Raw genomic sequence first — 16279 nt, 5'->3', positions numbered from 1 at the left:
TAAAAATACATACCTAAACTTAAAGATACTATTTTGCTAAAAAATGCTAACAATCACCTGAGCCTTCAGTGAGTTGTAATCTTTTTGCTGTAAAGGGTCTTGCTTCAATGTTGATGGCTGCTGACTGATCAGAATGGTCATTGCTGAAGGCTGGGGCAGCTGTGGCAATTTCTTAAAATAACAATGAAGTTTGCCACATAGCTTGACTCTGTCTTTCACAAAAGATTTCTCTGTAGCATACAATACTGTTTGACACCATTTTGCTCACAGTAGAACTTCTTCAAAAATTGGATGCAATTCTCTCAAACTGTCACTGATCTATTAACTAAGTTCATGTAATATTCTAAATCCTTTCTTGTTATTTTAACAATGCTCACAGAAGTCTCATCAGGAGTAAATTTCAACTGAAGAGACCACTTTCTTTGATCATTTCTAAGAAGCAACTCCTCATCCATTGAAGTTCTATCATGAGATTGCAGCAATTCAGTCACATCATCAGGCTTTACATTTCATTCTAGTTCTCTGTCTCTACATAGTTACTTGCTCATCTGAAATCTTGAACCCCTCCAAGTCATCCATGAGGGTTGGAATCAATTTCTTTCAAACTCTTATTGTTGTTTTTTATCTCCTCCCATAAATCATGAATCATGAATATTCTTAATGGTTTCTAGAATGGTGAATGCTTTCCAGAAGGTTTTCAATGGGCTTTGCCCAGATCCTTCAGGAGAACCACTATCTATGGCAGCTATAACCTTATGAAATGAAATATATTTCTTTTTTTTCACCCTGTCTTATTGTGCTAAGAAATCTACTTCCTAAATAATAAGACTTCAAAGGAGAAATTATTCCTTGATCTATGAGCTACAGAATGAGTATTGTGTCAGCAGGCATGAAAACATTACTCTCCTTGTACCTCTTCATCAGCGCTCTTGAGTGACCAGGTGGTCAGTGAGCAGTAATATTTTAAAAGGAATCTTTTTTTTCTGAGCAGTAAGTCTCAACACCGGGCTTAAAAAAACAGATGTGCTATCATACAGGCTTTATTGCTCTACTTATAAAGCACAAGTAGAGTAGACTTCACACAATTCTTAAGACCTCTAGAATTTTTGAAATGATAAATGGTCATTGGCTTTAACTTAAAATTACTAGCTTTATTATCTCCTAACAAGAGAGTCAGCCTATTCTTTGAAGCTTTGGAGCCAGGCATTGACTTTTCCTCTCTAGCTATGAAAGTCTAGATGGCATCTTCTAATATAAGGCTGTTTTGTCTACATTGAAAATCTGTTGTTTAAGTTAGCCATTTTCATCAATGATCTTAGCTAGATCTTCTGGATAACTTGCTGCAGCTTCTCCATCAGCGCTTGCTGCTTGTTATGTTATAGAGATGGCTTGTTTCCTTAAACCTCATGAAACAACCTCTGCTAGCTTCCAACTTTTCTTCTGCAGCCTCCTTGCCTCTCTCTGGCTTCATAGAATTGAAGAGGATTAGGGCCTTGCTCTGGATTAGGCTTTAGGTTGAGGGAATATTGTGGCTGGTTTGATCTTCTATCTAGACAACTAAAACTTTCTCCATATCAGCAGTAGGGTTGTTTTGCTTTCTTATTACTCATGTGTTACTGGAGTAGCACTATTCGTTTCTTTCAATAACTTTTCCTTTGCATTCACAACTTCGCTAACTATTCAGCACAAGATGCCTAGCTTAGGCCTGTCTCAAAGTTTTTGACATGCCTTCCTTGCTATGCTTAATTATTTCTAGTTTTTGATTTAACATGAGATATGCAACTCTTCCTTTCACATGAACACTTAGAGGCCATTCTAGTATTGTTAATTGGCCTAACTGCAATATTGTGTTTCAGTGAATAGGGAGGTCCAAGGATAGAGAGCGAAAGAGGTGAACAGCTGGTTCTGGAACACAACCAGAACACATACAACATTTATTAAGTTCACCATCTTCTATGGGCATGGTTTGTGGTGCCCCAAAACAATTACAATAGCAACATGAAAGATCACTGATCACAGATCACCTTATCAGATATAATAAGAATAATAAATTTTGAAATATTGTGAGAATTGACAAAATGTGACACAGAGACACAAAGTGTATTTTTTAATTAAGGTACACATATTTTTATAAATAATGCTATTACACACTTAATATACTGTAGTATAGTGTAAACGTAACTTTTACATGTATTGGGAAACCAATAAATGTGTGCAACTTGCTTTATTCAATATTTACTTTATTGTGGTGGTCTAGAACTGAATTTGCAATATCTCCAAGGTATGCCTTCATAATGGAGCTGAAAAATTCCTGTTGCCCAATGATGACATAGCCATTGTAAAGATGTAGTGTTAAACGTTATCTTTTCTATGTTTAGCTACTTTAGGATACATAAATATTTACCCTTGTCTTACAACTGCCCATATATTTTGTACAGTAATATGCTGTACAGGCTTGTAGCCTAACAGCAAAAAACTACAGCATATAGCCAAGGTGTGTAGTGGGCTACGCAATCTAGGTTTGTGTAAGTGCACTCTATAATGTTCTCACAATAACAAAATCGCCTAACAACCCATTTCTCAAAATGTATCATCGTCATTAAGTGACACACAACTGTATTTCACAGTTGAACTTGACCGTGGAGATCAATAAATAGTTGGCTGAATGAGTGCTTTTTTTTAGATAAGGTCTGTGGCTCTGTTGCCCAGGCTGGAGTACAGTGGCACAATCTCAGCTAACTGCAACCTCTGCCTCCTGGGCTCAAGCTATCTTCCCACCTCAGCCTCCCAAGTAGCTGGAACTACAGGTACACACCACCACGCCCTTCTAATTTTTGTATTTTTTGTAGCGATGGGGTTTTGCCATGTTGCCCAGGCTAGTCTCAAATTCCTGACCTCAAGTGATCTGCCCACACTGACCTCCCAAAGTGTTAGGATTACAGGCATAAGCCACTGCACCCAGCCTGAATGAGCTCTTTCAAGTCCAGCAATACTTGTTTCAATTGCTATTATGAACACCTTTACATGCATAAACTAGAAAACCTAGAGGAGATGGATAAATTCCTGGAAATATACAACTCTTCTAGATTAAACCAGGAAGAAATAGAAACTCTGAACAGGCCAATAACAAGCAGCGAGACTGAAATGGTAAAAAAAATTGCCAAAGAAAGTCAAGGACCAGATAGATTCATAGCTGAATTCTATCAGACATTCAAAGAAGAATCATATTAATCCTATTGACAATATTCTACAAGATAGAGAAAGAGGGAACCCTTCCTAAATCATTCTATGAAGCCAATATCACCCTAATACCAAAATCAGGAAAGGACATAACAAAAAAAGGAAACTACAAACCAATATCCCTGATGAACATAGATGCAAAAATCCTTAACAAAATACTAGCTAACAAAATCAAACAGCATATCAAAAAAATAATCCACCATGATCAAGTGGGTTTCATACCAGGGATGAGGGGATGGTTTAACATATGCAAGTCAATAAATGTGATATACCACATAAACAGAATTAAAACAAAAAAAATCACATGATCATCTCAATAGATGCAGAAAAAGCATCTGACAAAATCCAGCATCCCTTTATGGTTAAACCCTCAGCAAAATCGGTATAGAAGGAACCTACCTTAATGTAATAAAAGCCATCTATGGCAAACTTGCAGCCCACATTCTACTGAATGGGGAAAAGGGGAAAGCATTCGCCCTAAGAACTAGAACAAAACAAGTTGCCCACTCTCACCACTTCTATTCAACATAGTATTGGAAGTCCTAGCCAGAGCAATCAGACAAGAGAAAGAAATAAAGGGCATCCAAATCAGTAAAGAGGAAGTCAAACTATCACTGTTTGCTGATGATATGATCGCATACCTAGAAAACCCTAAAGACTCCTCCAAAAAGCTCCTAGAACTGATACATGAATTCAGCAAAGTTTCAGGATACAAAATTAATGTATACAAATCAGTAGCTCTGCTATACACCAACATCGACTAAGTTGAGAATCAAAGCAAGAACTCAACCCCTTTTACAATAGCTGCAAAACAACCAAACAAAAAAACAAAAAAACCTTAGGAATATACCTAACCAAGGAGGTGAAAGACCACTACAAGGAAAACTACAAAACACTGCTGAAAAAAATCACAGGTGACACAAACAAATGGAAACACATCCCATACTCAGGAATGGGTAGAATCAATATTGTGAAAATGATCATACTGCCAAAAGCAATCTGCAAATTCAATGCAATTCCCATCAAAATATTGCCATCATTCTTCCCAGAACTAGGAAAAAAACAAACCTAAAATTCATATGGAAAAAAAAGGAACCCACACAGCCAAAGCAGGGCTAAGCAAAAAGAACAAATCTGGAGGCATCACATTACCTGCCTTCAAACTATACTATGAGGCAATGGTCACTAAAACAGCATGGTACTGGTATAAAAACAGACACATAGGCCAATGGAACACAATAGAAAATCCAGAATTAAAGCAAAATACAGCCAACTGATCTTTGACAAAGCAAAAACAAAAAACAAAAAAACAAAAAAACAAAAAACATAAAGTGGGGAAAGGACACCCTATTCAACAAATGGTGCTGGGATAATTGGCAAGCCACATGTAGAAGAACGAAACTGGATCCTAATCTCTCACCTTATACAGAAATCAACTCAAGGATGGGCATGGTGGCTCACGCTTGTAATCCCAGCACTTTGGGAGGCCGAGGCGGGCGGATCACGAGGTCAGGAGATCAAGACCACGGTGAAACCCCGTCTCTACTAAAAATACAAAAAAATTAGCCGGGCATGGTGGCGGGCGCCTGTAGTCCCAGCTACTCCAGAGGCTGAGGCAGGAGAATGGCGTGAACCCAGGAGGCGGAGCTTGCAGTGAGCCGAGATTGCGCCACTGCACTCCAGCCTGGGTGACAGAGCGAGACTCCGTCTCAAAAAAAAAAAAAAAAAAAAAAATCAACTCAAGATGGTTCAAAGACTTAAATCTAAGACCCAAAACCATAAAAATTCTAGAAGATAACATTGGGAAAACTCTTCTAGACATTGGCTTAGGCAAAGAGTTCATGACCAAGAAAACAAAAGCAAATGCAAGAAAAACAAAGATAAATAGATTGGACTTAATTAAACTAAAAAGCTCTGCACAGCAAAAGAAACAATCAGCAGAGTAAACAGACAACCTACAGAGTGGGAGAAAATATTTGCAATCTATACATCTGACAAAGGACTAATATCCAGAATCTATAAAGAACTCAAAATCAGCAAGATAAAACAATCCCATCAAAAAGTGGGCTAAGGACATGAATAGACAATTCTCAAAAGAAGATATACAAATGGCCAACAAACATATGAAAAAATGCTCAACATCACTAATGATCAGGGAAATGCAAATCAAAACCACAATGTGATACCACCTTACTCTGAAAGAATGGCCATAGTCAAAAAATAAAAAAAAAAATACATGTTGACATGGATGTCATGAAAAGGGAACGTTTTTACACTGCTGGTGAAAATGTAAACTAGTACAACCACTATGAAAAACAGTATGTAAAGTTCTTTAAGGAATCTCCATATTGTTTTCTATAGTGGTTGAACTACCAGCAATCCCACTACTGGGTGTCTACCCTGAGGAAAATGAGTCATTATACAAAAAAGATACTTGCACACGCATGTTTATAGCAACAAAATTTGCAACTGCAAAAATATGGAACCAGCCCACATGCCCATCAGTTAATGAGTGGATTAAAAAAACTGTGGTATATACATACCATGGAATACTACTCAGCCATAAGAAGGAAGAAAATAATGGCATTTGCAGCAACCTGGATGGAATTAGAGACCATTATTCTAAGTGAAGTAACTCAGGAATGGAAAACCAAACATGGTATCTTCCCACTCCTAAGTGGGGGCTAAGCTATGAGGATGCAAAAGCATAAGAATGATACAATGGACTTGGGGGACTCGGGGCAAAGGGTGAGAAGGCGGTGAGGGATAAAAGACTGCACATTGGGTACAGTGTACACTGCACAGGTAGGTGATGGGTGGACCAACATCTCAGAAATCAGCACTAAAGAACTTATTCAAGCATATGAGGTAACACATATGTTAATTAGCTATATTGAGCCATTCCACAATGTATAGATATTTCAAAACATGTTACACATGATAAATTATAGTTTTTTATGTCATTAAAATTATATTTAAGTTTTGTTATTTTGAAAGCTTTTTCACAGATCTTTTTCAGTTTTGTTTGTTTTTGAGCCTGTCTTGTACCTGGTTGCACTAAATATATAATAGTTTTCTCTTGTGAAAACCTTAAGCGCCTAGATTTGAACACGCGTTCAATGATAATAATGATATAACAGAAAAAAGAACTTATTTCATGTAACCAGACACCACCTGTTTCCCAAAACCCTAATGAAATAAACAAAACAAAAAAATTGTCCACTTCTCTGAACTCTAAATAAAACAGACTCAGAACATGGCTTCTGAGAATATCCCTTAGCCATTCCTGGTGTATCCTGAGTTGTTCAACCCAATTCCTACTCTTGGGTTTTTCCCATCAGGCGTTTTTCTCAGGTTCAGTCCAGTGCTCTCTCCAGTGCTAAAGTGGCCTGGGTATGAATAGTGTGCACGGAAAAATAAATAGATCTGCTTCTCCTCCAAACCGTCTACTGCAAATGCTTCCTCCCACTTCCTCCCAGGCAAATGGCTGGTTATTTTAAATCTGTGTTCACATTTAGGTCCTCATCTTTCATCTTCCAGTTATTTAACCTTTTCTGGAGTATTTCTATTTTAAAGAAACACCCACGCCCAGGAAATCTCCTAGAAGGGAATATTCAAAGGCATTCTTAAGTTCATTTGACAATCTTTCAAAGGTAGCATTATGTACATCTTAAAATAGAACACTGAATGTAATGGAGTTTTGCTGAAATGATTACAGGGGACTGTAATAGATACTATAAAGTCAACTTACACTGACAGAATCTTTAACAGTTCTGAAAAGTGCCTTCATATGCTTTCTCCTGTTCATTGCCGCAAGTCTCTGGGGGTATGAAGGGCAGGGATTACTGCCTCTGTTTTACTAACAAGAGGTAGTGCAGCATTGCAGCTTACAGCACAGGCCCTGGTGCCACCCTTTGGGCCTTGGTTTCTCTATAAGAGTCTCATAGGGTGGTTTGTGGACTGTGTGAAGTCCTATGGGTTTGCCATTATGAGTAATGAAGAGACTGATCTCAGGGATGGTTTCTGACCTGTCTGAGGCTCCTAAGCAGGTCTTGGGTAGAGCTGGGTGGAACCCATGTCCTAAGCCTTAGGCAGGTGGCCCTGCCCTATGCTGTCTTCCCAGGCTCTACTGAATCTCAGCCGATGCCCGGAACCTCTCCATGGAGTGAAGGGCAGCCTGCCTTGTTCCATGTCAGGTGGAACCAGACCCCTCAATTCACACCAGCCGAGGGTGCTGGCTCCCAATTGGCCTGAGGGACACTCAGGATGTCACAGTTGTTTAAAAGCCTAGTGGTTATCTGCCTGCCAACAGCCAGGACAGGTGATGCCTCGAATTCCTATGGTCCTCCAAAATACGGCACGGGGTGACTGTTGCCCAGCAAACCCCTCAGGGCCTCCAAGGAGCAGGGGACACTTTCAGGCCTGGAGAGCTTTGGAGTGTCCCTGGATCCTTCCCAAACACCTCAGGGAGCTTGCCTTGGGCTGCTTCCCCACGGCATCCCATTTCCTGGTGAAGTCATGTTCAGATTTCAGTGTCAAGCAGATGTCCGCAGACGTCATTCTTCTGGAATAGTTTCCTGGACTCCCCTGGACAGAAAGCTTCCACTCCCATATGGGCTTGCCATTAATATATCTTCTTGCCATCATCATAGCAGTCATCGTAACAGGTTAATACTTAAGGAAATAGTTATTTCTCCCATTTGAAATATGAGCCCTTCAAGGATCAAGATTGGGCCTCATTCTTCTGGACATGCAGCCCTATGGCTTGTATAGTGACGGTACTCAGACATATTTATAGAGATGAGATGACTTCAATGGCAGTTACCACAAATGACTCCCTTTTCCTTCTGGAGAGGGCGTGGGCAGGGGCATGTATGAAAACTTCCACCCTTCTCCACCGCCCGTTCAGTGTAGCCCAGGCACCAAAGGAGTCTTCCGGAAAAAAATTTTCCCTCAGAATGATTATGACTAAAATGGCTTTCTGGAAACCAATTAGTAAAACTTTGAATCTACGAGAATCAAGGAGACTGGCAGGGAGAGACCAGGATTAAAGGCTTGGTGAGGTCCCAGCTAAGTTTAGTGGGTACAGAGTCACACCCACGTTTGTGACCCACAGCCCTCTCCCTGCATGTTCTGGGAGTGGAGTGGAAAGCCTACTCTCAGTTGACATTATTATTTTTATCTCTCTCTCTCTTTTTCAGATTTCTTTTTATTGTTTGTTTTTTGTTTGTTTATTTATTTATTTATTTATTTTTGAGACAGTCTCACTCTGTTCCCCAGGCTGGAGTACAGTGGCACGATCTTGGCTCACTGCAACCTCTACCTCCCAGGTCCTAGCGGTTCTCATGCCTGAGTCTCCCACGTAGCTGGGACTACAGGCATGTGCCACCATGCCCAGCTAATTTTTGTATTTTTAGTAGAGACGAGGTTTTGCCATGTTGCTCAGGCTGGTCTTGAACTCCTGGCCTCAAGTGATCCACCCGCCTCTGTCTCCCAAAGTGCTGGGATTATAAGCGTGAGCCACCGCGCCTGGACTGTTTTTATTTCTCTTGACTCACTGAAATGCTTTGGCAGAACAGCTACTGGCCTAAACTGAAACCCCTGAGTCTTGAACAAACTTAAATTTTATAGCCCCAATCCAGCAGGAACATCACTGGGGAAGTTGTCATTTAATATCCTGTTCTGACGCCCCTATTTCCACCAGCAGATCTGCCATCAGATTGTTCAAGCCTCTGCCCAGGCCTCCCTGGCTTTACCTCTGCCCCTTGTACCATTCTGTGTGGTTGCAGGTATGGCAGTACTGAAGTATGCTGCTCACACCTCATCTAGACCTAGGCAGAGCTTCGGCTCACCAGGCTGGCACAGAGCTGGCTTGCCAAAACTATTTGAACTACATTACATTTTTTTTCTAATTGGCAAAGTTCAGAAAGTTTTGTAACTTGCTGTGTTAGCAAGGCACACGTGTTGCTGGTGGGGGCACAGAGCAGAACAACCTCAGTGGGTGGCAAGTTGTGGTATCTATTGAAGTTAAACACATACACACCACTGGACCCAGCAAATTCCACGGGAGCAAGAGTTAGTACCTAGGGAGCATTTGCACACACTAGGTGCTGTTTCCAACACCATACAGATAGGAATTCATTTAGACCTCACGAAGACCCTCTGGAGTAGATACTATCATCATCCTTGGTGTATAAATGAGAAAGGTGAAGAAAAGAGACATTAAATTATTTGTCCAAGATTATCCAGCCAGTAAGAACCCAGGTGTCTGGTTCAGGGGTGAGCTTGCTTAACTACTATACTATATTATATCCCTCTTTGGTGCTATCCGTTGAAGTATTATCTATAATAGAGAAATATTAAAACAATCTAAATGTCAATCATAAGGGAATGGTTAAATATAATATGGTTTTTCTGTACAAGGGAGAACTGGTGGTTGGTTTGTTTTTAAAAAAATGAAGCTAAAAGGGAAGTATACTGATACATTAGAATCTCTAAGCTATAAAATTTAAGTTAAGAAAAGCAGAATTGGCCAGACGCAGTGGTTCATGTCTGTAATCCCAGCACTTTGGGAGGTGGAGGTGGGTGGATGGTTTGAGCCCAGGAGTTTGAGACCAGCCTGGACAGCATGATGAAGGCTCGTCTCTACAAAAAATACAAAAATTAGCTGGGCATGGTCATGGGCACCTGTAGTCCCGGCCACTCAGGAGGCTAGGCAGGAGGATTGCTTGAGCCCAGGAAATTGAGGATTGCAGTGAGCCAGGACTGCACTCCACCCTGGGTAGCAGAACAAGACCCAGTCTCAAAAATAATAATAATAATTCGTGAGAGTATCCTATCATTCATAGAAAAAAATCCATAATTATGCCTGTATATACACTATACCTCTGAAAGGATACATAAGAAGAGAGAAAATAAAACACAACAAGTAGTTTTCCCTGGGATAGGGAACTCAGCAGGAAGAAGGAAGATGCTTTCCAATGTATACCTTTATATACCATTTGAGTTCTGTACCATATATGTGGATTGCTGATTTGAAAAGAGGTCTTAATTTGAAAGAACAAACAATATCTGCAAAATGCCTAATAGAAAACAGCATCAGCTATTTAAGCTGTTACTAAATGTCCACATCGTTTTCCAGCTATTTGTTTATGCACACTTCTCCCTCTAGCATCCAGCTCAGAGGCTGGCCCATCCCAGGTATTGCACACATGACTGCAGAATGAATGAATAACGTGCATATTGAGTTGAATCAAATGAAACTGATATTTGTCGAGGTTCTTGCTGCAACTCTATAGAGGAGGCATCTGCACTTCCCTCTAGAAACCGAACTCATTCACTATTCACAACAGCAAAGACATGAAATCAACCCAAATGCCCATCAATGATAGACTGAAGAAAATGTGGTACATATACACCACCACGGAATACTATGCAGCCATAAAAAGGAATGAGATATGTCCTTTGCAGGGACATGGATGAAGCTGGACATGGATGAAGCCATTATCCTCAGCAAACTAACACAGGAACAGAAAACCAAACACCGTATGTTCTCACTTATAAGTGGAAGCTGAACAATGAGAACACATGGATACAGGGAGGGGGAGAAACACTCACTGGGGCCTGTTGAGGGAGGGTGGTGGGTTGAGGAGACCATTAGGGAAAAGAGCTAATACATGCTGGTGATACTTAGGTGATGGGATGATAGGTACAGCAAACCACTATGGCACGTTTACCTTTGTAACAAACCTGTGCATCCCGCACATGTACCCTGGAACTTTAAAAAAACAAAAAAAAGAAACCGAACTCATTGAAAGACAACATTCTAGATTAAGAAGGCTGAGGAAGGCTGGGCGGGTTGGCTCACACCTGTAATCCCAGCACTTTGGGAGGCCGAGGCAGGCAGATCATGAGGTCAGGAGTTCGAGACTAGCCTGACCAATATGGTGAAACCTCATCTCTACTAAAAATACAAAAATTAGCCAGGTGTGGTGGTGTGCACCTGTAGTCCCAGCTACTCGGGAGGCTGAGGCAGAAGAATCTCTTGAACCCGGGAGGCGGAGGTTGCAGTGAGCCAAGATCACGCCATTGCACTCCAGCCTGGGTGACACTAGGTGACAAAGTGAGATTCTGTCTCAAAAAATAAAAAAAATAAAAAAAATAAAGGCCGAGGAGTTTCCTGGTGGACCAACCTATGGTTCCCAACAGACACTTGTATTCTGGACTTCTTCAGGACTTGCTTCTTTAGCTACAGAGGTGGTTCTCAACTGGGGATAATTTTGCCCCCAGGAGACATTTTTGGTTGGAAGGGTACTACTGGCATCTCGTGGGTAAAGGACAAGGATGCTGCTATACATCCTGCAGCACACAGCACAGCTCCCCACACTCCGCCAAAACAAAGAATTATCCAACCCCAAAGTCAAGTGCTGAAGTTGAGCTGTGGTGATAGCACCAGCTCATGGACATCGTGACCATGACTGGTAGACTCGGGTCATCAGCCCTGGAACATACCTAGAACTTCTATGTGTTTATTTCCCTAAAACACAGCCTGCTCTACAATCTTCCTGAACTGCATTTTTTTATTCAGTCTCCAGCTTACCACATTATTTCAGATTTAATCTCATCAAGAAGGATACCAGCCAACTCTGGTCCATCTCCCTGCCACGGTCACTTTGAGGAGCTAAGAAATACTTGAATATCTCAGGACAACCTTTCTGGGAAACCCCACAGGGTGCTGGTGAAAGGTACAGCTGTCCCTGGGGCCAAAAGTTCTCTGGAATGCTAGCTCATGAGACTGATTCTTGAGAAACTGAGGGAGAATGAAAATGTCTGCACATCCCTCAGGCAGAAGTCTTCCGAAGGGAGAGGGACAGCCTCAGATCAGGAAGGGGCAAGCCCTGTGGATGAGGGTGCCTCTGCTCCTTTAGGCTTCTCCAGGCTTACATGGGGGCAATAGGGCTGCTCAAGGATTCTCCCCTAATCTGGGTGTCAGAGGAGGAAGGAGGAAACCCAGGGAGTCCTGGCTGCTCCCCTTAACCCAATGACAGCTGGGGCCTGTTTTATCTGGAAGGCATCCTGGGCATGTGCTGCTCTTATGGAGAGAGGTGGGGATCAGAGCCAGTGGTTCCATCCTGTCTTGGCTATTTACCTGCCTGTGACTGTGGGCGGGTCACCTGCCCTCACCTTCAGTTTTCTCTTCTATAACATGGGTGCCTTACAGGGTTGTTGGAAAATTCCAATGAAGCTGAGCATGCTGGCTCATGCCTGTAATCCCAGCACTTTGGGAGGCCAAGGTAGGAGGATCACCTGAGGTCAAGAGTTTGAGACTAGTCTGGCTAACATGGTGAAACACTGTTTCTACAAAAAATAGGAAAATTAGCTGGGCCTGGTGGCACACACATGAGGTCCCAGCTACTCGGGAGGCTGAAGTGGGTGGATCACTTAAGGCCAGGAGGCTGAGGCTGCAGTGAGCTGTGACTGCACCACTGCACTGCAGCCTGGGCAACAGAGAAAAACCCTGTCTCAAAAACAAAAAACTCCAATGAAGTCAAAGATGAGAACAGTGCTCTATGACTGACCTGTTCACATACAAATGTTAATTATTATTTAAATCCACAGTCACTAGATTTTGGCTCATTTTTGCCCTGGTGAATATGTGGTTGAGTGGGGGTTATCTCAGAGGTGTATGCTACGGGGGCTGTTGGCAGGACCAGGGCCTGAGCCCTGGAAGATGGGGGTCGTGGGAGAGAAACTGCAGTTCCTGAGGATACTTGTGTACAAAGAAATGGGTAAACAAGAGACTGGTGAGACTGATGTGGTAAGATTCAGACTCACCCATTTAGTGTTTTCCCTCCTGGAGTTTGAAATGGCCTGAAAATTGTAGGCAACAATCAAATAAGTGAAATTGAAGGCCATGGGCTTTTTATGGCTCTCTTGCTGCCAAAACAGGAATTAAGAGGGTTATTCAAGCCAGGGTACTCAAGCACCCACTTCATGGGGATTATTTATATTCCTGACATGGTACAACAAATGTTCACTGAGTGCCTATCTTGTGGGTTAGGCTGTGTCCCTAAGAAGATATGCTGAAGTCTTAAGCCCTGGTACCTATGAATGTGACCTTATTTGGAAATAGGATCTTTGCAGATGCAATTAGTTACGATGAGGTCATGCTGTAGTAGAGTGGGCCCTAAATCCAGTGACTGGTGTCTTTATAAGAAGGCTATGTGAAGACACAAAGACTCAGATACAAGGGGAAGGAGGCCGTGTGATGACAGAGGCAGAGATCGGAGTGATGCGTCTACAGGGAAGACTTGGCCAAGGAACAAAAGGACTGCCCAGCAAACCACCAGAGGCGAGGGGAGCGGCACAGACCAGGTTCTCCCTTGCAGCCTCCAAAATAAGCCAACACCTTCATTTCAGACCTCTGGCCTCCAGAACTCTGAGAGAGTACATTTCCACGGCTGAAGCCACCAAGTATGTGGTCATTCATTACGGTGATCCCAGAGAACAATACAACCCACCGTGAGCCCGACAGAGAGACAAACAGGAACCAGTTTCCACCCTCAAGCGGTGTCCCTGAAAGGGCAGGTTCATGGACAAGGGCTGTTGTGAGAGTAAATGAGATCATGGCTGTGGAGGGAGACAGCCGGGGCAAGAGAGGGGCTTTTATGCCTACTATTGGGGTTCGTGCTGGGCAGAATCAAAGGCCCTGCTCTAGTTGAGTGCGCCCTTTATCCGCCAGGCAGGCTGCTCTCAGAGAGAGAGCGGAGACTCATCTGACAGGGCTTATTCTTTTTCAAACCGCGCAGATAATTAGTCAGACTTCTATTTCCTTCGTGGTTTCTGTGAATGGATTTTGTGGTGATTTTTTTTTTCCAGGCATTTTGGCAGTGTGGAGGGGAGATGTAAAAGAGCCCATTAACATCAGCATGTGTCACTGGGGACACTGAAAGGCTGAGACCGAGAAAAGAAATATCTTTAATTAAATCTGACAAAGCTGGTGGTTACCTGGGTCTCCAGAATGCTGCAGTGCTGGCGGCCTAATTCCTGGGGCCTTTCCTCAGCTCTTGTGGGGCGTGTCTTATTTTGTTGGATAAATTCTTCCAGCCTTAAAACCTAAAACAGGAGATAAGAAACCCCGCGCAATGAAACCAAGTTCTACCTCCTCGATACAGTCATTCATCTGGGAATCAATCCTCCTGGGGTCAGTCTGTTCTGGGGAGAGTGCCGCATTAGACAAATTCTACACACACTTCTAGAAATGCCTTTTTTTTTTTTTTTTTTAGCCAGGGTCTCACTCTGTCACCCAGGCTGGAGTGCAGTGGCGCGATCTTGGCTTACTGCAACCTCCACCTCCTGGGTTCAAGTGATTCTCCTGCCTCAGCCTCCCGAGTAGCTGGGACTACAGGTATGCACCACCACGCCTACCTAATTTTTTGTATTTTTAGTAGAGACGGGGTTTCACCATGTTGCCCAGCCTGGTCTCGAACTCCTGACCTTAAGTGATCCGCCTGCCTCGGCCTCCAAAACTGCTGGGATTACAGGCATAAGCCACTGCACCCAGCCTAGAAATGCCATTTCTAATGAGCTAGTTGCTTAGTCTTTCCAGAAGAAAATGTGCCCAGTAGGTTTATAGTATTCCACACTTTCCTTTAAATTATTTACATACATATTTCTATACTAGATCTGTAGAGTGGCTTTAATACTATTCCTGGAAGGCTACTCAATTTCTTTTGAAAACAAAACAAAAAAGTTAATTGGTAAAGAAAATGAACAACATTTAAGAATTATATAGATAAAATGAGAACAGAGTGGTTGGGGGGTGCTCTAAAAGTGTAAGGCCTTAACTATAATGATGATTAACCAACTAATTGTAATATATGAATTAGACTGCTTTCCCCTAGATTTTGAGGATAATGAGGCCAAAAAACATAAAGGAAACTTAGACTTTCCTGAAAATTTTCTAGAAACCTTAATAGTAGTTAGGCACCATGCTAGGTACAAGGAGGGATGGGGAAGGTACAGAGTGAGAGCAAGATAGTAAAATCATAAAGCATGGTCCCCGCCTTTAAGGAGCTGTCATTTTATGAGGGAGATAGATAAATGTTTATAACCCCAATGACACTCAGTAGAGATATGTACAAAATAATAAGAGCACTTCCTTAATGGTCCATTTGCTCTGTGCCACCCAGAAATCTAAGCCTTTTTAAAAAAAATTTTCTTTTTTAAAAAATTGAGATGGGATCTTGCTATGTTGCCCAGGCTGGTCTCAAACTCCTAGGCTCAAGAGATCCTCCCACCTCAGCCTCCCAAAGTGCTGAGATTATAGGGATGAACCACTATGCCCAGCCAGGAACCTAAGCCTTTTACAGTATTAACTCTTTCAATCCTCACAACAACCACTATAAGGTAGGTACTACTACCCTAGATAACAGGGCCGGGTGCGGTGGCTCACGCCTATAATCCCAGCACTTTGGGAGGCCGAGGCGGACAGATCACCTGAGGTCAGAAGTTTGAGACCAGTTTGGCCAACATGGCCAAACCCCATCTCTACTAAAAATACACAATTAGCCGGGCCCGTTGGCACGTGCCCGTAAATCCCAGCTACTTGGGAGGCTGAGGAAGAAGAATTGCTTGAAACTGGGAGGCGGGGAGGTTACAGTGAACCAAGATTGCACCACTGCACTCCAGCCTGGGTGACAGAGCAAGACCCCATCTCAAAAAAAAAAAAAAAAGAATTTACAGCAATAAACTCTGCCCAGGGGCATTCAAGCAGCTTAAGGGCACTGAAGGATGAACAGGAGTCTGCCATTGGTGAAGGTGGCATAGTGCATTCCAGACAGCAGAAACAGCAGGTGCAATGGTAGAGGGCGGGTGGGGTAGATGTGAGGACTGAAGAAAGATTCCATGTTGGAGGGGCCAGAGCGAAGGACTGGACAGAGGCAGCAGAGCCTTGGAGGATAGTGGTAGCAAGTTAGGTTCAGCCCAAATTGTGAAGAAGATGGGGATTCAAGATTTTAGGAAGGGAGGAGCGGGGCTT

General features: G+C 42.5%; 2 protein-coding genes across 4 annotated transcripts in view; one reads left to right on the top strand and one right to left on the bottom strand.

Annotated features, from left to right (window-relative positions):
- Nucleotides 1-16279, bottom strand: part of FAM184B (family with sequence similarity 184 member B) — a 172879-nt gene that overhangs the window by 55263 nt on the left and 101337 nt on the right. For all 3 annotated transcript variants that reach the window (XM_058430013.1, XM_058430014.1, XM_032135520.2), the window contains one exon: nucleotides 14248-14355. In XM_058430013.1, the coding sequence (XP_058285996.1) occupies nucleotides 14248-14355 (108 nt within the window). The remainder of the gene's footprint in view (nucleotides 1-14247; nucleotides 14356-16279) is intronic.
- MED28 (mediator complex subunit 28) overlaps nucleotides 1-16279 on the top strand; it is a 125461-nt gene that overhangs the window by 69951 nt on the left and 39231 nt on the right. The gene's annotated exons all lie outside the window — the stretch shown is intronic.

Source organism: Hylobates moloch, unplaced genomic scaffold (genome assembly GCF_009828535.3).
Source record: "Hylobates moloch isolate HMO894 unplaced genomic scaffold, HMol_V3 SCAFFOLD_17, whole genome shotgun sequence".
Taxonomy (NCBI): Eukaryota; Metazoa; Chordata; class Mammalia; order Primates; family Hylobatidae; genus Hylobates; species Hylobates moloch.
Note: the sequence above shows the minus strand (reverse complement) of the source record. Positions and strands in the feature narration are given on the sequence as shown.